General features: G+C 40.0%; 2 protein-coding genes across 5 annotated transcripts in view; one reads left to right on the forward strand and one right to left on the reverse strand.

The window, feature by feature from the left end:
• dusp16 (dual specificity phosphatase 16) overlaps positions 1 to 16,556 on the forward strand; it is a 95,835-nt gene extending 79,279 nt beyond the window's left edge. For all 3 annotated transcript variants that reach the window (XM_078219938.1, XM_078219936.1, XM_078219937.1), the window contains 4 exons: positions 6,064 to 6,227; positions 6,719 to 6,878; positions 7,945 to 8,068; positions 14,431 to 16,556. In XM_078219938.1, coding sequence (XP_078076064.1) covers positions 6,064 to 6,227; positions 6,719 to 6,878; positions 7,945 to 8,068; positions 14,431 to 15,622 — 1,640 coding nt within the window. In that variant the 3' untranslated portion in view covers positions 15,623 to 16,556. The remainder of the gene's footprint in view (positions 1 to 6,063; positions 6,228 to 6,718; positions 6,879 to 7,944; positions 8,069 to 14,430) is intronic.
• Positions 16,557 to 17,757: 1,201 nt separating this feature from the next.
• borcs5 (BLOC-1 related complex subunit 5) overlaps positions 17,758 to 20,780 on the reverse strand; it is an 80,160-nt gene continuing 77,137 nt past the window's right edge. For both annotated transcript variants that reach the window (XM_078219939.1, XM_078219940.1), the window contains one exon: positions 17,758 to 19,543. In XM_078219939.1, coding sequence (XP_078076065.1) covers positions 19,310 to 19,543 — 234 coding nt within the window. In that variant the 3' untranslated portion in view covers positions 17,758 to 19,309. The remainder of the gene's footprint in view (positions 19,544 to 20,780) is intronic.

The following is a 20,780-nucleotide window of genomic DNA, read 5'->3' on the forward strand; positions in this document are numbered from 1 at the left end:
CAATTCCGACGCGCCACAGCGAAAAACCGCACCGACCTCCTCAGAAGACAAACACGGGACACGGTGGACAGAGTACCCTTCGTCGTCCAGTACTTCCCCGGAGCGGAGAAGCTACGGCATCTCCTCCGGAGCCTTCAACATGTCATTGATGAAGACGAACATCTCGCCAAGGCCATCCCCACACCCCCACTTCTTGCCTTCAAACAACCACACAACCTCAAACAGACCATTGTCCGCAGCAAACTACCCAGCCTTCAGGAGAACAGTGACCACGACACCACACAACCCTGCCACAGCAACCTCTGCAAGACGTGCCGGATCATCGACACGGATGCCATCATCTCACGTGAGAACACCATCTACCAGGTACATGGTACCTACTCTTGCAACTCGGCCAACGTTGTCTACCTGATATGCTGCAGGAAAGGATGGCCCGAGGCATGGTACATTGGGGAAACCATGCAGACGCTACAACAACGGATGAATGAACACCGCTCGACAATCACCAGGCAAGACTGTTCTCTTCCTGTGGGGGAGCACTTCAGCAGTCACGGGCATTCAGCCTTGGATCTTCAGGTAAGCGTTCTCCAAGGCGGCCTTCTCGACACACGACAGCGCAGAGTCGCTGAGCAGAAACTGATAGCCAAGTTCCGCACACATGAGGACGGCCTAAACCGGGATGTTGGATTTATGTCACATTATCAGTAACCCCCACAGCTTGCCCCTGGTCTTGCAGAATCTCACTAGCTGTTCTGTCTGGAGACAATACACATCTCTTTAACCTGTGTTGAATGCTCCCTCCACCCACATTGTCTGTACCTTTAAGACCTGGCTGGCTGTAGAGATTTGCATTCTAATTAGTATTCTGTAACTTGATTTCTGTGTCAGTGCACTGTTTGAGAGCACATTTCTACTCCATCTGACGAAGGAGCAGTGCTCCGAAAGCTTATGGTATTTGCTACCAAATAAATCTGTTGGACTTTAACCTGGTGAAGTGAGAGAGACAGGGAGATTAAAAAAAAACAGGCAAGAGGACAGTGCGAAGTTTTAAAACAAAGTTCATAGAATCATAGATTCCCTACAGTGCAGAAGGAGGCCATTCAGCCCAGTAAGGGAAGAAGACAGAGAAAAGTTTTCTTACAGTATAGAGGTATGTCATGACATGGAAAAGGTTGGAAACCACTGGCCTAGCAAGCCATTAAGTTGTATCAAACCAGTAGACGTTCTATCAGGAGTGAAACCAGACAGACCACCCGACATCAACTTAGGAACTCTCCCTAACAGCACTGAGAGTGTACCTACACCATATGGACTGCGGTGGTTCAAGAAGTGGAGATGCCGGCGTTGGACTGGGGTGAACACAGTAAGAGTTTTAACAACACCAGGTTAAAGTCCAACAGGTTTATTTGGTAGCAAATACCATTAGCTTCTATGCTTCTATGAAAGTACTTTGTCTTTGAAACTTGAACGTTTTGGAGGTAATCAGAATTGCCTTATTGCCCTATTAATCATTGACTCATTGTGAACTTGATGTCATTCTGGATTCCAGCTAGGAAAATATTTGATCTTTTTTCAATATTACAAATACTTTTTTTAAATGCCAAATGTAAATGTAGATATAAACTAATGGATCTTCTGGAATATGGTTCAACGGATTAATAAAGAAAATAAACGGAGTACTGACTGCACATGTCCTTGACTGAGTAGTTAAATAAATTAACCTAACTGTGCCTCATGTGGTATACAGATTAAAAATAAATGCTTCTGTCAACTACTGTGTTGTGCCCAATTACTGATTACCAAATAGAAATGGAATAGCCAAGCTTCAGAAATAGTTTGCAGGGCATGTTTTAGTGCATATATGTACTAAATGTAATATATTCATGAGTAAAATTGAATTTAAAATGTCATGTGGAAATCTAAATTTATTAATTGGTGATATCATAGGAAATTGCATAAGTATACTTTTGTATTTTGAAGTATTAATTATATATGTATGTCCTGGAACATGACAGGAAAGTAACCTTGATGCACCACTCTATAATGTAAAGCCTTAAATAGCAAACTCATGGACTCATGTTTTCATGGGTTTGAAATGGTCCATTTTCATGAATGCTTGTAACTAAATCAAGGGAGAAACACGTGTCAACTGTGCTTTTAATGTAAAAGTGTTTTTAAGTATGAATAGATAATCATAAACAGATCCACGGTGCATTAGCTCCTGATTGAAGTAGTTTGATTTGCATTACAGTAACCACTTCTTCAGACAGTTGCCGCATGCTGCATTTGTTATAAACTTCTGTTAAATGCAAATGAACATCTGTTCTTGCAATTACAGGCTTCAGAAAGCTGCGTCATACCATAGAGCAGGAAAGTAAAAATATTTATCGGCAAGCTAAATTTTAAACTTTTGCATGTGTTTTATTTGAGGGAAATGAAATGGGATTTAACCTTTAGCGATACTTAAAAATCTCCACAACATGCAGCCATGATGTTTACCAGGATGTTGCCTGGTATGGAGGGCATTAGCTATGAGGAGAGGTTGGGGAAACTTGGTCTGTTCTCACTGGAACGACGGAGGTTGAGGGACGACTTGATAGTTCAGTCAGGCAGCATGGTCGGTGCAGGCTTGGAGGGCTGAAGGGCCTGTTCCTGTGCTGTAATTTTCTTTGTTCTTCTTTGTTCTTTATGATTAAAATGCCACTTGAACAATTTACTTTAGCCTATGGTAATAAAGGAGGAATGATTAAATGATGTGTGTATTGGTACAAAAATAACACCAGTGAAGACAAGGGTGTTGCTGATTTTTCAGCCAGTACCTCTTCATTTGAGAGATGACCACGCTGGGTAAACTTCTTGTTTTGTTTGGAAATTAGCTTCAAAGTAGTTTTCAAATTACAAAATGGCCTGAAATGAGTTGTGACAGGTTTATGATTGACCTGAGAATTATTATTTGATATAATCTCGTCAAATACTGGAGGATTTTCACTGTTGATAGTGTTGCAGTCAGGTGAGGGGGTTGGGTGGAGGAGTTAGATGGTTTTCCTCTTTTCCCTCCTTATTTGACCGCAATGGGTTTTTTTGTTTAATAAGGACACATTTGCCAATTCAATGTGTATTCAACTGTTTATGGCAGTGACCATAAAAGATCGATCAGGTAGGTTTGCTTGAGTTCTTAAAAAAGAAAAGATAGTTTTTACACTGTCTAAATAATTTAAAAAACACTCCACTCTCTCTCTCTCTCTCTCTCTCTCACTCCTCACTCTCTCTTCTCACTCTCTCTTCTCACTCTCTCTCTTCTCACTCTCTCTTCTCACTCCTCTCTCTCTCTCTCTCTCTCTCTCTCACTCTCTCTCTCTCTCACACACACTCGAAGTTCACACACAAATAGATTACAGAGTAGGGAGGATAGAATCCCTACAGTGCAGAAGGAGGCCATTCGGCCCATCGAGTCTGCATCGACCACAATCCCACCTAGGCTCTATTCCCCCAGCCCCATATATTTACCCTGCCCTGACACTAGGGTTAATTTAGCATGGCCAGTCAACCTAACCTGCAGATCTTTGGACTGTGGGAGGAAACCGGAGCACCCAGAGGAAACCCATGCAGACACGGGGAGAACGTGCAAACTCCACACAGTGACCCGAGGCCGGAATTGAACCTGGGTCCCTGGCGCCGTGAGGCAGCAGTGCTAACCACTGTGTCACCATGCCGCCCCAGTCTGGCAAGATTAAAGCAGTACAACTCTTGAACGTTGGTGTTTTGGCTGACTGCTCCTTGTATCAGTGCATCATGTTGTTCAATATCCAAGGTATTGCTCTGCATTAGCTCTTGATCTCCTACTTACAATGGTTAGAGGATGGAATTATATTTTGGGGGGGGGGGAGGTGAATGTCAGAGGATGAAGGCATTGGTGCTACCTGCGTATGAAACAAGTATAGAGCCCTATGATCCTTTTGCAGTAATCAGATCAACAGGCCATTAATTGAGTGATGGCTTTTTCTGTTGCTGAAATCTGCCAGCTGGTTGTCTGGTGTCTTCATGGCTTCGTGAGTGCACTACAAGATCTTGAGTACAAGGGAAACTAGCCACTGAGTCAAATCCCACACCACTTTCATTTTGAATAATGGCTTACATGGGAAAGGTTATGCATTGGTAGGCCTGGCAAATGGGGCTTTGTGGCTTAATATAGCGGAAATTACAGATGACGAGATGCTGGTGATATCGTGTTAACAGGTGGAGGGACCTGTATAAATAAGGTTAAGGATGCCAGTGACTTTGACGGCCAGTGGCACGATGTAGTCCATGTGTGCAGAATCCAGATCATGTTGTAGAAGGCAGCATACATCAACAGCAGCCTGTCTGGTGAAGTGCAGCTTCCTGCTCCTCAATATCCAGAAAAATAATGTTCTATTGGCTATGTGGCCTGGGTATTCCAGCAACCTTACTCACTTACTAGCTTATAATGGGCCCATGAGCTATTCTTCTCAGATACGAGTCTTCTTGAAGGTGGCAGCACAGGTGGTGAATAAGGCATATGGCATGCTTGCCTTTATAGGACGGGGTATAGAGTATAAAAGCTGGAGTCTGATGTTGCAGCTGTATAGAACGCTGGTTAGGCCACATTTGGAGTACTGCGTCCAGTTCTGGTCGCCGCACTACCAGAAGGACGTGGAGGCTTTAGAGAGAGTGCAGAGAAGGTTTACCAGGATGTTGCCTGGTATGGAGGGTCTTGGCTATGAGGAGAGATTGGGTAAACTGGGGTTGTTCTCCCTGGAAAGACGGAGAATGAGGGGAGACCTAATAGAGGTGTACAAAATTATGAAGGGTATAGATAGGGTGAAGCTTTTTCCCAGGTCGGAGGTGATGATCACGAGGGGTCACGGGCTCAAGGTGAGAGGGACGAGGTATAACTCAGATATCAGAGGGACGTTTTTTACACAGAGAGTGGTGGGGGCCTGGAATGCGCTGCCAAGTAGGGTGGTGGAGGCAGACACGCTGGCATCGTTTAAGACTTACCTGGATAGTCACATGCGCAGTCTGGGAATGGAGGGATACAAACGAATGGTCTAGTTGGACCAATGAGCGGCACAGGCTTGGAGGGCCGAAGGGCCTGTTTCCTGTGCTGTACTGTTCTTTGTTCTTCTCTTCCTCCATCCAAAGCAATGAAGCACAAATAACATCTATGTTGAGTTGGAATTTCATCGCGATGAATAAGGGAAAAGGTGACATGAAAGCAATCTTTTAAGCTCAAAAACCCTTTGAAAATCTATGAAACACAACACAGATTCCTATGATCCAAATGCCCCTTTTAAATAATGCTTCCAGTAAATCTGTCAAGTTAGTCAGACAGGCAGTACCAGAATGCAGTGCCGTCAGGTTTTATTCAGTGGACTAGCCACAGGGTGGGGGGCAGTTAATATCACCTTTGGGTGCATTCAGGAGGCACCAACTTGAATTAAGTGAGCAGTTAAAATGGCAGGCAAGAACAGCAAGGTTAAATTGTTCATTTTATTGGCATATAAACTCTAATCCAATTGCTAATGTGGGTTAGAATCATCTTCTGTGTAATGTGGTTTTCCCTTCAAGCAATGACTGAAAAAATGTGAAATGACATGCAGCAGACGCATTCAAACTGATTGATCGTGAGTCTTCATGAAAGGACAATGACTCCACTTGAAGAGTACTTAATTGGCTGTAGAGTGCTTTGAGATTCTGGTTAAGAAAAGTGGTATATAAATGCAAGTCTTTATTTTCTTTTCAGACAATAGTTAGACACAATCATCATTTTAAAAATGGGGACAGTGTGATTGTGCATTTCTGTTTAATCTTGGTGCATTGTGCTGAAGAATGATTTGTGCTCTGAGTCATATTTCAGTTGTTATGACTTGCAGTGGTAGCGAGGAGTTTGTATGTAAGGAGGTATAAATCAAGGACTGATTGAGTCTGAGCCCTCAAGATAGCAGAGTCTCCTAGAATAGTGATCTTTAACGCAGAACAATAAACTGCTACGGTTTTCACTTGTTCTCTGATGATTTGCCTGTTTTAAATGTTTTCTTTTAGGTGGATTTGCCACATTTTCATCTGGCTTCTCAGGCCTGTGTGAGGGAAAATCTGCTCTAGTGCCAACAAGCATTTCACAGCCATGCTTACCTGTAACCAACACTGGCCCAACTCGCATTCTTCCTCATCTTTATCTGGGTTGCCAGCGTGATGTATTGAACAGGGTAAGGAGTGTTAGCTACCAGTGTGCATAAACCTTTGTCTTTGCACAAGATAAACACCCCGCCCACTGTAATTAAACGTTTTATTAAAGAAGCAAGTACTTTTCAACTTGCTTTAGGTATTTTTGGCATTAATAATATCGAAAATATACAAAAAAAGGGGTGAATTTTACCATCCTGCCCGCCATGGGAATCGGAGTGAGCGAGGGGTGGACCATGGAAAGGTCCGTTGACCTCGGGCGGGATTTTCTGCTTTGGGCCAAATGAGACCCAAAGTTCCCACCCACAGAATGAGATTTTCATTCATTCAAAACCCTCAAGTTCACAGAGTTAAAATTGGGCCTATAGTGTTTCTGGAGCTAATTTTGTACATCACAATTATATAGTAGGATTAAGCCAAAGTAAAGCTGAAGTTTGAGACAGTACTATAATTTGAACTGCATTGATTAGCATTTCACTGTACTTACATGCCTTCTGTTTTATTTCAAATATAGGAGCTAATGCAACAGATTGATGTTGGCTATGTACTCAATGCAAGTAACACATGCCCAAAACCTGACTTTATCCCAGAGAGTCACTTCCTACGAGTTCCAGTCAATGACAGCTTTTGTGAGAAGATCTTACCTTGGCTTGACAAGTCGGTAGAATTTATAGGTCAGTCGGAACTTTATTCTTGAGTGTTAAATTTCTCTGAGAGGTAATTTTGTTGATGCTGTCTTGTTGCAACTCTGTATTGAAACTTTCTGTCTGCAGTTGTTCTTTAGCCAGCCAGGAGATGGTTGTGTAAGAGAAGATTGGGGCGGATGGCCCTGTTGTGGTCTCCCCCCTTCCCCATAGTAGAATATTATCTCTTCCATTTGACAGCTTCATAGCACTGAAATTGGGAACCCACGTGAGAAGTCACGGGTAAATTTACATTATGCCATGAGCATAGAAACTAAAATCTCTGCTGTCGTTTTGATATTTTGACATATATCCAAGTTTATGTACAGCAACAAACAAAATATTTCTTAAAATTGGCTGCGTAATGTTGGTTGGCGTGCATTTCTGGATTTTTTTTATGTTCATAAGAATATTCACAGAATTGTTACCACTCAAATAGAGGAAGCAAATGTACTGCCTATTGATGTTTAACTATCTTCATTTTGTGGATACGTTTAATTTTTTTGTATTTTAGTACTTAACCATCTGAGTTCCTTCAACTAATATAAAAATCCTAATTTATAAATTTTCCAAGCACTGCCAGCTATTTAACAGAATTTTTGTGGTTTTTTTTTTCAATGTCTGTTTGATGTGACCAATCAATTTGTTCTCTTGAAGCTAAATTTCAGCTTTCCTCAGTAAAGGACGAGAACAGGTCAATCCATATGGCAGGATTGATGTCATCAAATCCATTCCTCGATTAAGCTGCCATCGTGCTGTTGAGTTTTCTTTCGGTTCCTTGATAGAACATCAGATTGGCAAAGATGGCTCATGGGAAGGTCAAATCCATGAGTTGATTAATAATGAAAGTCTGAGGTGGTACTGAGATGCATGCTAGAACTTCACCTGGGCAATGGCGTAAAGGGACTTGGGGCAAAGTGAATAAAATATACAAGTTATAACAGTGAAATCCAGTCTACTGGTTAAGAGTTTAGTGTTATAATATTATAGGCAGTAAGTTGCATCTAATTTCAGTTTAAACAAATTGCTTAAAGTTCCTTCATCATTTTATTTCTAGAGAAAGCAAAGGCATCAAATGGCTGCGTGTTGGTGCACTGCTTGGCTGGAATTTCCCGTTCTGCCACCATTGCCATAGCTTATATAATGAAGAGAATGGATATGTCACTAGATGAAGCTTATAGGTAAGAAGTATTAATGTTATCAGTTAGTTTTTGCAGAGATTTTGTCTCTTACTCGTGAGTTAAAGCAGCAGAAGGCAAAGATAGTAACAAATGAAAGGTATGGAGATGCATGTTTTGTTTAAATAGTTAATAAACCATGACCAAATCCTTAAAAAAATGTTGGAGGTAATATGGTTTATAGCTGGTGTCATGTATGAATGGCCAATTAAGCATTAGCAATCCAGTTATTAAATGTGATATGATGGTATTGCTTGATGTTGCTGATATATTTGCTATTAATTAGGAAAAACCTCAGAGGTCAATTATTGGTTACGTTGGATGTGTCCTTTTTGTGGTAGGTCCTATCTTAGCACTGGTTTCTAATCATGCAAAATTGATGTTTGTAATGGAATAACGTGACTCAGAATGTGGCTAGCTCCAGTATGTAGGTCTTCCAAGCAGCAGCCAGGATGAGTTCAGGGCCCATGGTTTATTCTGTGTCTTGTGCAAATTAGTATTTTTTTGTTATTGTGGAGATTTGGTTGGAGTCTGGCATCTATAACAGGAGGAAACTGCATTTCAGCTTTATCTCTTGTCAGTTGCTGAGAGTGGGGATGTCCATGTGGTTTTTTGGACAAGGCATTTTCAGGGCAGCTGATGGAGGGGTCTGGGTATTTGGCTGATAAATATGATTCTATAAAATAGTATAATCACAGACTCCAAATTTGGACACTGTCCCCAGATTTAAGAGAGGAACTTTACAGGGTCAGTTGGGCTGGAATTATGAGTGTGTTGTCCTGTGGCAACTGTTTAATAGCTTAATCACTTGTGGTTACTTAAAGGCCATTCAACTGGCTGTGTCCAGACTGCAGTACGTGGGAGTTTATGGACAGTGAGTCTTTCACAAGTGAAACATGTTCGCAGTAGATGTCTCTGCTTTGAGTCTCTTTGGCTCTCATGCAAGTTGTAGACACTCCAAAATACAAGAGGGGAGGAGCATTTGGATGGTTTGCCATAGAGCATGGTCACACCTCATTGAGGTAAAAGTTCAGAAAGGGGTGGGTGTGACTGATAGTGTACAGAATAAGAACTTTAATATAGATTAGGATAAAAGCAGATAAGCTCACAAGTTCAGGATAGATTTGCCCAACAATATGTTCTAAAATCAACAAAGGGGCAGGCCATATTCGATTTAATAATGAGCAATGAGCCAGATTTCTTTAACAGCCTACGGTTACATGAGTATTTATCTAATAATGACTAATGTGATTGAGTTCATTATTGTTTTCGAAAAGGAGAAACACAAAGTATCTTCTGAGATTCTATATTTAGGGCAAGCCAGTTTCAATAGGATGAGGTACAGACTGTCCACTATAAATTAGACATCCGTAAATCTGTTAATGGGTAAAATGACAGAGGGAATGTTATGATTCCTGTAAAAACTGATAAATAACTTTTAAAGAGATGGATTTCTCAGCAACCGACTGAAAGAAGCAAAGGCAAGAATTCACTTTAAGACTTTTACTGTAACAAAAATCAACATGGCTCAAACATTATTTAACAAGTCACTAATACATTGAACTAAAGAAAAGGTATATTTGTATTAATTTCCTAAAGCAACCAAAATCATCTTATGAAACACTTTTACACATTGCCTTGCTTGGTAGATATGTACAACTACAGCAACAGTCCTCGAGTCATTCCCATATTTCCAGCAGGTTCATTTCTTCTCAACATGCTTAGTCAAAACTTCCAGAGTACTACGACAATCGTTCTACTCAGTCCAAGTTTTCCCAGAAACCAAACTTTCACCAACATCCTGCTTGGTCTCAAGTACAAAACAGTCCATCCACTTGCCCACAGCTGTAGCTTCTTTCTCTTTGTGTCTCAAACAGCAGCTGTCCCTTTTCAGTGAAACACTGAAAAGGTGTTAAAATTGGCATCCAATACTTAAATGAGCTTCTGTTTGCATTTCTTTGCCCGTGGCAACCAGATCTCATGGACATATCTCTGAACTGAGGTGTTTATCATAACTTCACCCTTTTCAGAAAGTTCTGTTTCACCTTTCTTTTTAAAGGGGTCATATCAGCACCCTGAAAAACTCCGCGTTCATGATGGGCTGTTCAGAAAATAATTTCATCTGTTTAGTAACCGGTCTATACCCCTAAAGAGAGAGAACTTTACTTATCGAAAAAGCCATGGATGACTAAAGAAGTAAGAACACCATAAAACTAAAAGCTAATACTTTTTAAGAATGAAAGAGATTTTTAAAAAGTTAGTAAAGAGTGATAAAAATGGCACACGAAAAGAAACTTGCAAGGAGATTGAAACCAAGACGAAAAAAACTAGTTAAGAAAAAGAGTGTTATTGAGAACAATGTAACCTCTTAAAAACAAAATGGCGATAAATACAAATAAGGAAATGGCAGGCATATTGGAGCAAGAGGTCGGCGTGCTGGACAACCCAAGAAAAGTAATATTGAATCAGGAACCGGGATTCAGCAAAACTGAGGAGCAAATTTCCAGTAATGAAGAAAATGATGGCACTAAAGAGTGACCAATCTCCCAAGACCGATGGTTTTCAACTCCAGGTTTGCAAAGAAGTAGGCAAGAACATTACCCTATGATCTTACAAAGTTCTCTCCATTCAGGAATTGTTCCTATAGATTGTAAAATTGCATGTTACACAGTTATTTTACAAAGGTGAGAGGAAATCCGAGAATTATAGTCTGGTTAGTAATTTTGCAATAACAAATGAGAGCGCCTATAATTAAGGATGGAATGTTTGAATACCTTGAAAATTTTTCAGCTGATCGAACAGCTAGCATGGAGTTTATTTTTAGCAGGACAAATCCAACCTGAGCAATTACTGCCCCATCACTCTACACTTAATCATCACTAAAGTGATGGAAAGTGTAATCGACAGTGCTATCAAGAGGCACTTACTCAGCAATAATCTGCTCACTGATGTTCAGTTTGGGTTCCGCTCGGGCCACTCTGCTCCTGACCTCATTACAGCCTTGGTCAAAACCTGGACAAAAGAGCTGAACTTCAGAGGTGACATCAGGTCCTGGACATCAAAGCAGCAGTCTCTTTGATGCCACAATCAGCAGGTTTCCTTGTATATGTTTGCGCTAATGCCATAAGACTTCATGAGGTCAGGAATGGATGTTGAGGACTCCCAGAGTAACTCCTTCTGTCTGCAGACCACTATGCCATCATTTCCAGTGGATCTGTCCAGTTGATGCCACTGAACCAATCCAGGGATGTTAATGGTGGTGGCTGCAACAACGTCTGTAAGATATGATTCCATTATGACAATATCAAACTGGCACAAGCTCTGATGTTAGTAAGGAGTTTGTAGGATTGACAGGATTTGTTTCCTGATGCCTAGATTGGTGCCAGGTGGGTCATCCATTTTCATCCCTTTTAGACTTCATAGCAGTTTGATACAACCGTGAGGTTGGTTGGGCCCTTTGAGGGGTCAGTTAAGCATCAACACATTGCTGTGGGTCTGGAGTCGCATGTAGGCCAATGCAGGTAAGGACAACCGATTTCTTTCCCTAAAGAGCATCAGTGAACCAGATTAGTTTTTATGACACCAGCTGCCATGGTGAAATTTGAACCTGTTTCCTTGAGCCATCCACTTGAGCCTCTGGATTATCACTAATCTACCACCTCCCCTTAAACGGTGCAACCTGCATCTTTGCAGACTTGATGAATTTGATTTTTTCTGAAGAGATGACTGAAGTAGTAGACAGGGGAACGTCTATGGATGGTATTTATATGGACTTCCAGAAGAATTGATTTTTCAATAGAGGCTATTAGCTATAGTTGAAGCTCATGGATTTGATAAATTATTAACCTGATTAGATTGGCTCAATTACAATAGACAGAGTAAGAATAATAAGCAGATACTCTTAATTGGCAGGATGTGACTAGTACCATCTCACAGGAATGTGTGTTGGGGCTTGAACTCTTCACTATTTACTACTTACATCCAAGTTTGTCAAGTTGATCAAGAGCATTTTTAAGCAAGCATACAATTGCAAAGTGTTGATAGATTTTTTCCATTTTTAAAATTTATGGCCATTTGGCAAATGAGGTAATCCATGTTGGACGTAAAATGGTTAGAACAGGGTACTTCCTAAATGGTGAAAAGCTAGAAGTCATGGAGGTCTAAATATACACAGATCAAAATATCATGATCAGGCACAAAAAATAATCAAATAGACAGGTCAGTTCCGATTAGCTATCTAGATGACCAGAAAACAAGGGGTTAGAAAATCATGCTGCTGTTGTACAGAAAAAGCCCTGGTTAGACCACATCTAGAGTACTGTATTCAATTCTGGGCACCATATCAGGAAGGATATACTGGCTCTGAAGGGAATGTAACATAAATTTAGCAGAATGATAGTTACGGTTGTGGTCCCTGAAATTTGGAAGATTGAGTTATTTGATTATGTTTTTAATAGATCATCACTTCAAACTAAAAGGATAGAAGAGGAACTACTTCTGCTGGTTGGGGAATCTAAAAGTAGGAGCCAGACCTTTCAGGAGTGATATTAAGAAACACTTCCATATACAAAGAGTGATGGAAATTTGGAATTCTCAGGAATGGCAGTTGATGCTGGGACAAGTGCTCAGTTTAAAATCTGAGATCGATAGATTTTTGTTAACCTAAGGGATATGGGGAAAAGATGGGTATATGAAATAAGATCATGGATTAACCATCATCTCATTCAATGGTAGAACAGACTTGTGGGGCTAAATGGTCTACTCCTGTTCCTACACTCCTGTGGAGAGTTAACCACTTATTTCAGGAGTAGTGTAATTGTAAGCCAGACCAGGTAAGACTAGCAGGTTCCTTTCCCTTGAAAGAAATTAGTGAATCAGTTGATCTTTTGGCAGACATCCTGTAAGAAACTTAACTATGAGGAGGAAGAACATTCCTCTCTACAAATGGTAAACCTATTTGAGAAATAATATAGTACATAGAAGATCTCCATCATCCTCTTCTCTTCCTCCCCTAGTCTCTTGGTTGGGAGAAAGTGGAGACAGCCAGAGTTTACAGAAGCTATAAACAGTGACCGTGTGATTAATCCAGAAGTGTTTTTGTAAATAATTCTACCATATCTTCAAAATCTACTGGATTTTTTTAAAGTTTTGACTTTAAAGTGAAAATAAATATTTTGGAAAAGTTTGCACAGCTTAAGTGGTGCAGTATGAATATTCTCACTGGACAACATATTACACTAGTTTAAGAATAATCAAAAGTGCATCTTTTGCTTTATTTAATTTAAATTCATACGATCTATCCCTGTAAACAAAATTAGTAAACCTCCTTACAAAGACATTAGTCCCAGAACTGGTTCCAATACTTGGAAGCCCTCGACACAGCACCACTTTTCCAGGGCACTGTATTTGGTACAGTCTGTTCCTGAAAAAGGGGAATTACAGATCTGCCGTTCCATCAGATTGCATAATCCTGTGAAGCGATACAGAACACATCGAATAGTTGCTGTATATTTGGGATAGATTCAAATCAGGAGCTTAATACTAAGGCATGAAGTTTTCTATCATAAATTTAAAAATACTTAAAGAAACACGTCAGGAAGTGGGACTAGAGGGATAAGGATTAACTGATAACTGGACTACGACCTCAAACACAGCCAAACAAATGAATGCAAGGCACTCTGCATGGAAAAAGGGGAACAGCCGAAACTTGTGGGCCATATTGTAACCAACGACATAGGTAGACAGGGATTGAGGTTCTTCAGGCTCCTTACAGGCCTTCAGAGTTTCTCCTCAAAGAAAATTAAAGCACAGCACCTCAAAGGTGATTATCTCGGTTTGCTCCTAGTATTATATGTTGGTGAGTACTGGAGCAAGAATAGTGCAGGTAAATGTTTGAATTATGCCAAATACAGCACTTCTGATAGCTGTGGTATGTGTCATGGAGGCATTTGGGTGATTGGTACCCCACCACCATTTTACAAATTCCCCCTGCCTAACAACAACAATTATCCCTTCCATGCAGCTCAATGGCAGCTCCGGGTATTAAAATAGCACTGTTAGGCATTATAGTTTTTGTTCTGTGAATCAAAGCTGCTCCCAGATTCTCCTGTTTGCTACAAGGAATTTGAGGTGGTATCTTCACCATGGTAAATCATTATGGTGGCCGTCAACAATGGGGAAGTATTAATACTCTTTACACAGTTGATCAAAAGATGTGCTTTTATTTTTTGCTGGCCTAATTACCAGCTTATGTTGTATCAAGTTAATACAGGTAAGCCTATTTTTGGAACAGTAGTTTTTGGGAATTTACGTCCTTGTGGTACTCTCTCATTTATAAGGACATTAAATTTGCTTTTGTTTTTAAGATTTGTCAAGGAGAAGAGACCAACCATTTCACCCAACTTTAACTTTCTTGGCCAGTTGCTGGATTTTGAGAAAAAGTTGAAGACTCAGACTGGACAAACAGGAACCATTACCAAGCTAAAGTTCCTGCAGTTAGAGCGACCTGGGGAACAGAGGATGACCCAGGACAGTGGCCATTTTGATACAGTAACAGAAAACCAAGCCTTTACATCCACTACCTCAGAGACTATGGATCAGAACCCTATTGCACCCATTACGCCTTTATCTGCACTTATGGAATCCACTGTTTCCAATCTGGAAGAAGAATGTTTTCTGGCTCAAGGAATCAATGGACTTAACCTGTCCTTGGACAGGCTAGAGGACAACAACCGGTTGAAACGTTCATTTTCATTGGACATAAAGTCTGTATCTTATCCTATAAGTGCCAGTGGAGGTGCTGATTCTGCACCAATTGCTGCTTCTGGGGAAGGTAGTTGTGATCCTTTGAACGAATCAAATGCAGGTGAATCCGGCCGGTTCTGTTTTTTCTCATCAGCTCAGAAAGAAGTGGAGCAGTTTTCGGAACACACGACCCCTATTGTGATGGAGGTAAACACAAAACAGCCACAAACCATATGGGAGCAAGGGGCACCGAAAGGTGCAGCTATTCCTTCAGCACAGACAGCAGCAAACACAAACACAATGCCTAGAACACTCCTGTATCCTCTGCACAGAAGTGGTAGCATGGAGGATAACTACAGAACAAACTTCCTACTAGGTCTTTCTAGCAGCCAACAGCATTTAGCAACATCTGCAGCAGGAATGGGGCTCAAAGGATGGCATTCAGACATACTCTCACCTCAAACATCAACCTGGTACTTTGCGACAGAAGCGTTGGCAGGCCAATCTCCCCAGTTTTTGTCAAGTTCTACTCTGTTTGGCGGTGCTACGGCCTACTCGGCATTTAGCTGCAGCCAACTACCATCAGGCTGTGACCAGTCAGGGACAGTGCGTCGGCGTGAGAAACATTGTGACCGCCGAGATTCCAGGCGCAGCTGGCATGAGGAAAGCCCGTATGAAAAACAATACAAACGCCGCAGCTGTCAAATGGAATTTGAGGAAGGCATGAATGAAAGCAGGTCCCGGGAGGACCTGGGGAAAATTGGAAGTCAGTCCAGCTTTTCTGGCAGTATGGAGATCATTGAAGTTTCCTGAAGAATGCTAAAAAACAGACTGTGGGGTGATTTCAGTCACGTTATAATTCACAACGTAGACAGTTTCTGCACGTCATAATTTCAGCCAGGGACTTCAATAATTTAGAATATTATTGCTCAAGTGCTACAGGTGATGACTGTCTGTCTGTTCAATCAATCAACTCCACATACAAGTTTCTTATCTAATCAATGCAATTTCGCATAATTGTCAGTCTTTCTGTATGCATTTGAAAAAATCCAGTTAGCATTATGTAATTGTCCAATAATGCACTTTGCCTCTGAAGACTGAGCCAAGTTCCACGGAGATTTCTTTTAAATTCCAGACAAGCTGGCAGAATCTGGATATCTGGTGTAATCATAGCTTATCTGATGCAAATGTCTTTGCATCTGTAAATAAATGGTGTAACTATCGTGATTTGAATTTATGGATAGGTAATGTGCCAGTGCTGCTTAGAGCAAATACCTCAGAATTTTAAAGCTTATACTGTATGTAGTATTCAACAAATCAAATCTCAGGTCTTACTCGATACAGATGAGATTTCCAGTTTTTGGCTAGGTTTGAGTTTAAGTTGCTAATGTGGACTGCTAAATTAGCACTGAGAAAACATCTGTTTGTACATTTACTTGTGGCCATATAAAGGAGGACAAAATCAAAAACAAGTAGAAGTCTAAATAAAACAGATAAGTGAATTCTATGCCGAGTGCATGAGTTGCAGGTTAGAATGCTTGTGGGAGTCCTCTGGTGGAGATGTGCTGGAAATCGTTCAGGATGGTACAACATGTCTGTGCACGATGGAGCTATTTTGTTTAAATGTGTAATGTATGAAGTGTTGTCAATGGATAACCAACAAAAGAGTTCTTCATCTTGAGGTGAAATGATGAGCACATTTTTAAATAAAATCTGAGATGGTACCTGTTACATAGAAGCGTAATTTAAATAGTGTCAAGTTGATGCTCTTCTGTAATGCCCAAAAGTAAATCATTCCTCATGCTCCAACAATTGCAGATGCAGAAAATTTCTGGAAATATTCTGGGTGGGATTTTATGGCCTTGTTCAGGCGAGACCAGAAATTCCCATCCGAGTTCAACGGAGATTTTTGTTGTCAGATCCTCGCCTGCTCCGATTCCGTGGCAGGCGAGGGGGTAGAGTTCTGGTGTCTCTCTCCAATAGCTGCTACCTGACCTGCCAGGTATTTCCATGGAGACATAAAAGTGACTTAGAAAGTAAGTACCATTGCAACTAGCCTCCATTTTGTTGTGCCAAAATCAAAGCTGAAGAATCTCATTGAACCATTTTCAAATGAAAACAAAATGCTGGAAATATATAGGTTGGAAGAACAAACTCCCAAAATATAACCTGCTTTTTCTCCTGACAGATGATGGCCGATCAACTGTACATTTCCAGTATTGTCTGGGTTTATTTTAAGTTTTAATTTCAATTTTTAGAACAGTCAGGTGTATTTTTTGAGTAATCAGCTATGAATATAACATGTTCCAAGGTGCCATAAATTCACTTTTAAATCACTGAAATGTCCAGTTAAATCCTGAGAGGTAAACTGTGGCTAGAATTAATATAACAAGTTTCTTGAGATTACAGTGAACAACATTTTCCAAATCATCACTACAGCTAACTTATTTTCAGTTTTATGTTCACAGATCAAAATGTTGCAAGTTAGTTAGAATTATGGAATCCCTACAATGCAGGAGGCCGCCATTTGGCCCATCAAGCCTGCACCAACACCCAGGCGCCTCCCCGTAACCACCGTATTTACCCTGCTAATTCCCTAACACTAAGGGGCAATTTAGCATGACCAATCAACCTAACCCACACATCTTTGGACTGTGGGAGGAAATCCATGGAGACACAGGAACGCCACACTGTCACCCAAGGCCAGAATTGAACCTAGGTCCCTGGCGCTGTGAGGCAGCAGTGCTAATAACCACTGTGCGACCCCCCTATCTAAAATGAGTAGTTTTGAAGTGAGGTTTTACTCTTGGTCTGTGGTGCAGCTTAATCTGAGTTGCGACTAAATTGGTTTAAAATCACAAACAACCTCCCCCCTTGCCCCGAAAGAAAAAGATTTGGGTTGGTACGTCTGATTGGATTAAGTTAAAATGACACCAAGGAGAAATCTTGCATTGGCTTGTTTTTTTTTAATTTTGAAAATATAAATAAAATGCACAAAATATACTGCACAGAAATGAATAAAATAGCCTACTTGTGACACTAATAAAATAAACTTCGAACATCTACACCATCACAATGGTGGAACATGAGTTATCAAAGACATAGGCTCAACAATACAACAAATAGTAGCTTACAGAAAGCCAATGAGCAATTTTCCTCTTGCATGTTCACCTAGTCAAACCTATAATATCTGAAGTTAAGATCATGGATCATGCAAGCTGAAGATTTCTTTCCCCATAATTGTTTTCACAGTTCTGAGCTAAAGAATCTTAACTGGTGAAAGAAATTATTTTTTATTATTTTACTTGCCTCTAACAGGGGAACAAAGTGTCCAATTTATGTTATTTGTTGCTGATCACAGAACTAGAGAAGCTAGTGGAGAGATTTAGATATTAAATTTAAGTGTAAATGGTTAGCTACATGCAATATAACCAAATATTGTTTACAGTTCTCTGCAGCTTCATAAACTTTCAAGACTTGTTATAAAACTAACAACTGCATTTTACAACTGTTCAAGCTTTCAGACAAAGAACAAGACTTTGTGAAAGCTCCATACTAAACTATGATAAATATTAGCTGTAGGCATTTAAGTAACATTTTGAGAGGCTATTGTAAAAATGCCATTTTTTTAAAAAGTACTAGAAAGGCAACAAAGTACTTTTTTCCCCCTTCCCTTTGCCTCCCATTTTCCTATACTTATGTACCATACCTATATTTATTTCCTCTGAGCTCCAGGACTCAAATTTCAGCATAGTTGGACTATTCAAAACACTAAATTATTTATTAATCCATTTTCATTAGAGCAGATCCAATGATTAAACTTAAATTAACAACAGAAAAACTCCAGTAGCAGTCACCACTTTTTTTGAACCATCTGGTTGATGCCTTGCAGTCTATGGCTAATTCCTGAGGTATACTATATAGCAAGTAAACGCACTTTACCCAAGCACAATGATATCGTTACAAATTTTTAAAAAACACAAACTAAAATAAATTGTCTCGAGATGCATCAAACAGATACACAAGGCACATATTAGCCATGTATTTACGCTGCTGGGCACCAACAAACATGTTTAATTAGGTAAGTGTCGAAGGCTCCAAATCAAAGTATTAATATCATGTCCTTTCTGCATGCATTAATTCAAAATCTAGTAGTGATTACGGCAATGCTAACTGATTTGTGGTAGTGCAAATATTTGTCCCCAAACCCTTAAGTTTCTCCAAATGATTGCAGTAATCTCACCTTTGAACAACAATATCCAGCCAACTAATAATGGATGACAATGTCAACACAGGCATCAGCCAATAGCCAGTACTTTGGAGCTAGATTTTACATTTGCAATCCAGAACATTCTGGAAGTGAGGCAGAAGAGCACACTGCAATTAATGCTGAATATACACATGACACTTTGCTGATTTTACATCCAAACCACAGATTGGATGGTGGTGACTGTACACAAACCTAGTGGAGTGAAGAGGGTAGAGATTTGGCTCGGTACTCTACTGGTACTTTATATCTTTGTCAGCTTTCATGCTGAAAGGTTCAAGTCTTTCATTTTCTGGCAATAAGCTATTAAGTTTCTCCATTAATGGAATAGTTTGATCTATGCCCATCTGTATTCGCCGGAGAATAGCAGACATCTCATTAACTTTCTGTATTTGCTCAGCATACTTGGCATATCGCTTCTGTCGCTCTTGCATAACACTGTATAAGGCAACAACGGAGAGATCCATCTGTAATAGAACAAAAATACTGTAAGGTAACTATTAGAAACTGCACTTGCAGGGAGAGCAAGTATTTAACATTTGTTTATAAAATAAAGAAATTTTACACAAGCTGAGGCAAAAAGCATGTAAACTTATCTAAAAATACCAATTCGTCAAGTTGTACCTCAGTCTCAGGAATGATGTCCAAAACATGGAAGCACCTACCCAATGTACTGCAACAAAGCTCAGCTTTTGAAGATTTAATTTTTGTGAAATATAGGTAGGACTAGCGTATAGATGGAAACAAATGCCAAAGATACCTGGTTTAGAATCTTGCAATTTTTATATTCCAACAAACTGTGCTCAGATTTTCCTTGCAGTAACATACACCTGTCTATCATCACACTGAAAAGAAATCTATCGGCAAAACAATCAAATTCATTTCTATTAGCATGCAACTAACTGTAACATTAAAAATGGCTCATTGGTTTGGAAACTACAAACAGCTGTCCCCAGCAAAAGAAAGGTTCATTCATACACAATTTATGATGCCAATGTATGCATAATGTATTTGAGAATATCTGAAAAGCATCTAACTTCACATAGCACAGGTCTCATACCGATTAATCATTCCCATCATTTTATATATACTTTATAAATAGTTATGTAGGGAATCCCAAACTTAAAATGTGAACACTTATCTGTCACACCATTAGGTAGTTCACTAATAGGAATTATAATGTTAAGTGATAACACTGACCTGCAACAAGTACTTGTCATACAATTAGTTGGTCCTATATTTCTTTGGCCCAGAAATCAACCACAACTCGCATTTATACAGCACCTCTAACAAATATGAAGCATCCAAATGCACGTCACAGAAATGAAATCAGATGAAAATGATACAAACAAAAGGAGGAAATATTAGGAGGCATGCTTGGTCAAGGAGGTATGTTTTAAGTCAGGAATTAAAGGAAGAGAAGGGATTGTCAGTTTAGGGTCTAGACAGCTGTTGGCACAGCCACTAATGATGGGGCAAATGGATCCAGACATGATTATTTTGAGTTGAAACCCTGCTATGTAAATTCTCCATTGTTTTCTGTACCTGGGGCTTGCTACATTATTCAAGAGATCACCTTTACCATGCTATCATTAAAGCTCACATTGACTGACTGTACAGCATTTATGTTCATTCAGCAGATTAAAGACCATCTGGACCTGGAAAACGTCAGGGCTAAAAATTAACTTGTGTTAAGATCCAATT

This window comes from Mustelus asterias, chromosome 9 (genome assembly GCF_964213995.1).
Source record: "Mustelus asterias chromosome 9, sMusAst1.hap1.1, whole genome shotgun sequence".
Classification (NCBI taxonomy): Eukaryota; Metazoa; Chordata; class Chondrichthyes; order Carcharhiniformes; family Triakidae; genus Mustelus; species Mustelus asterias.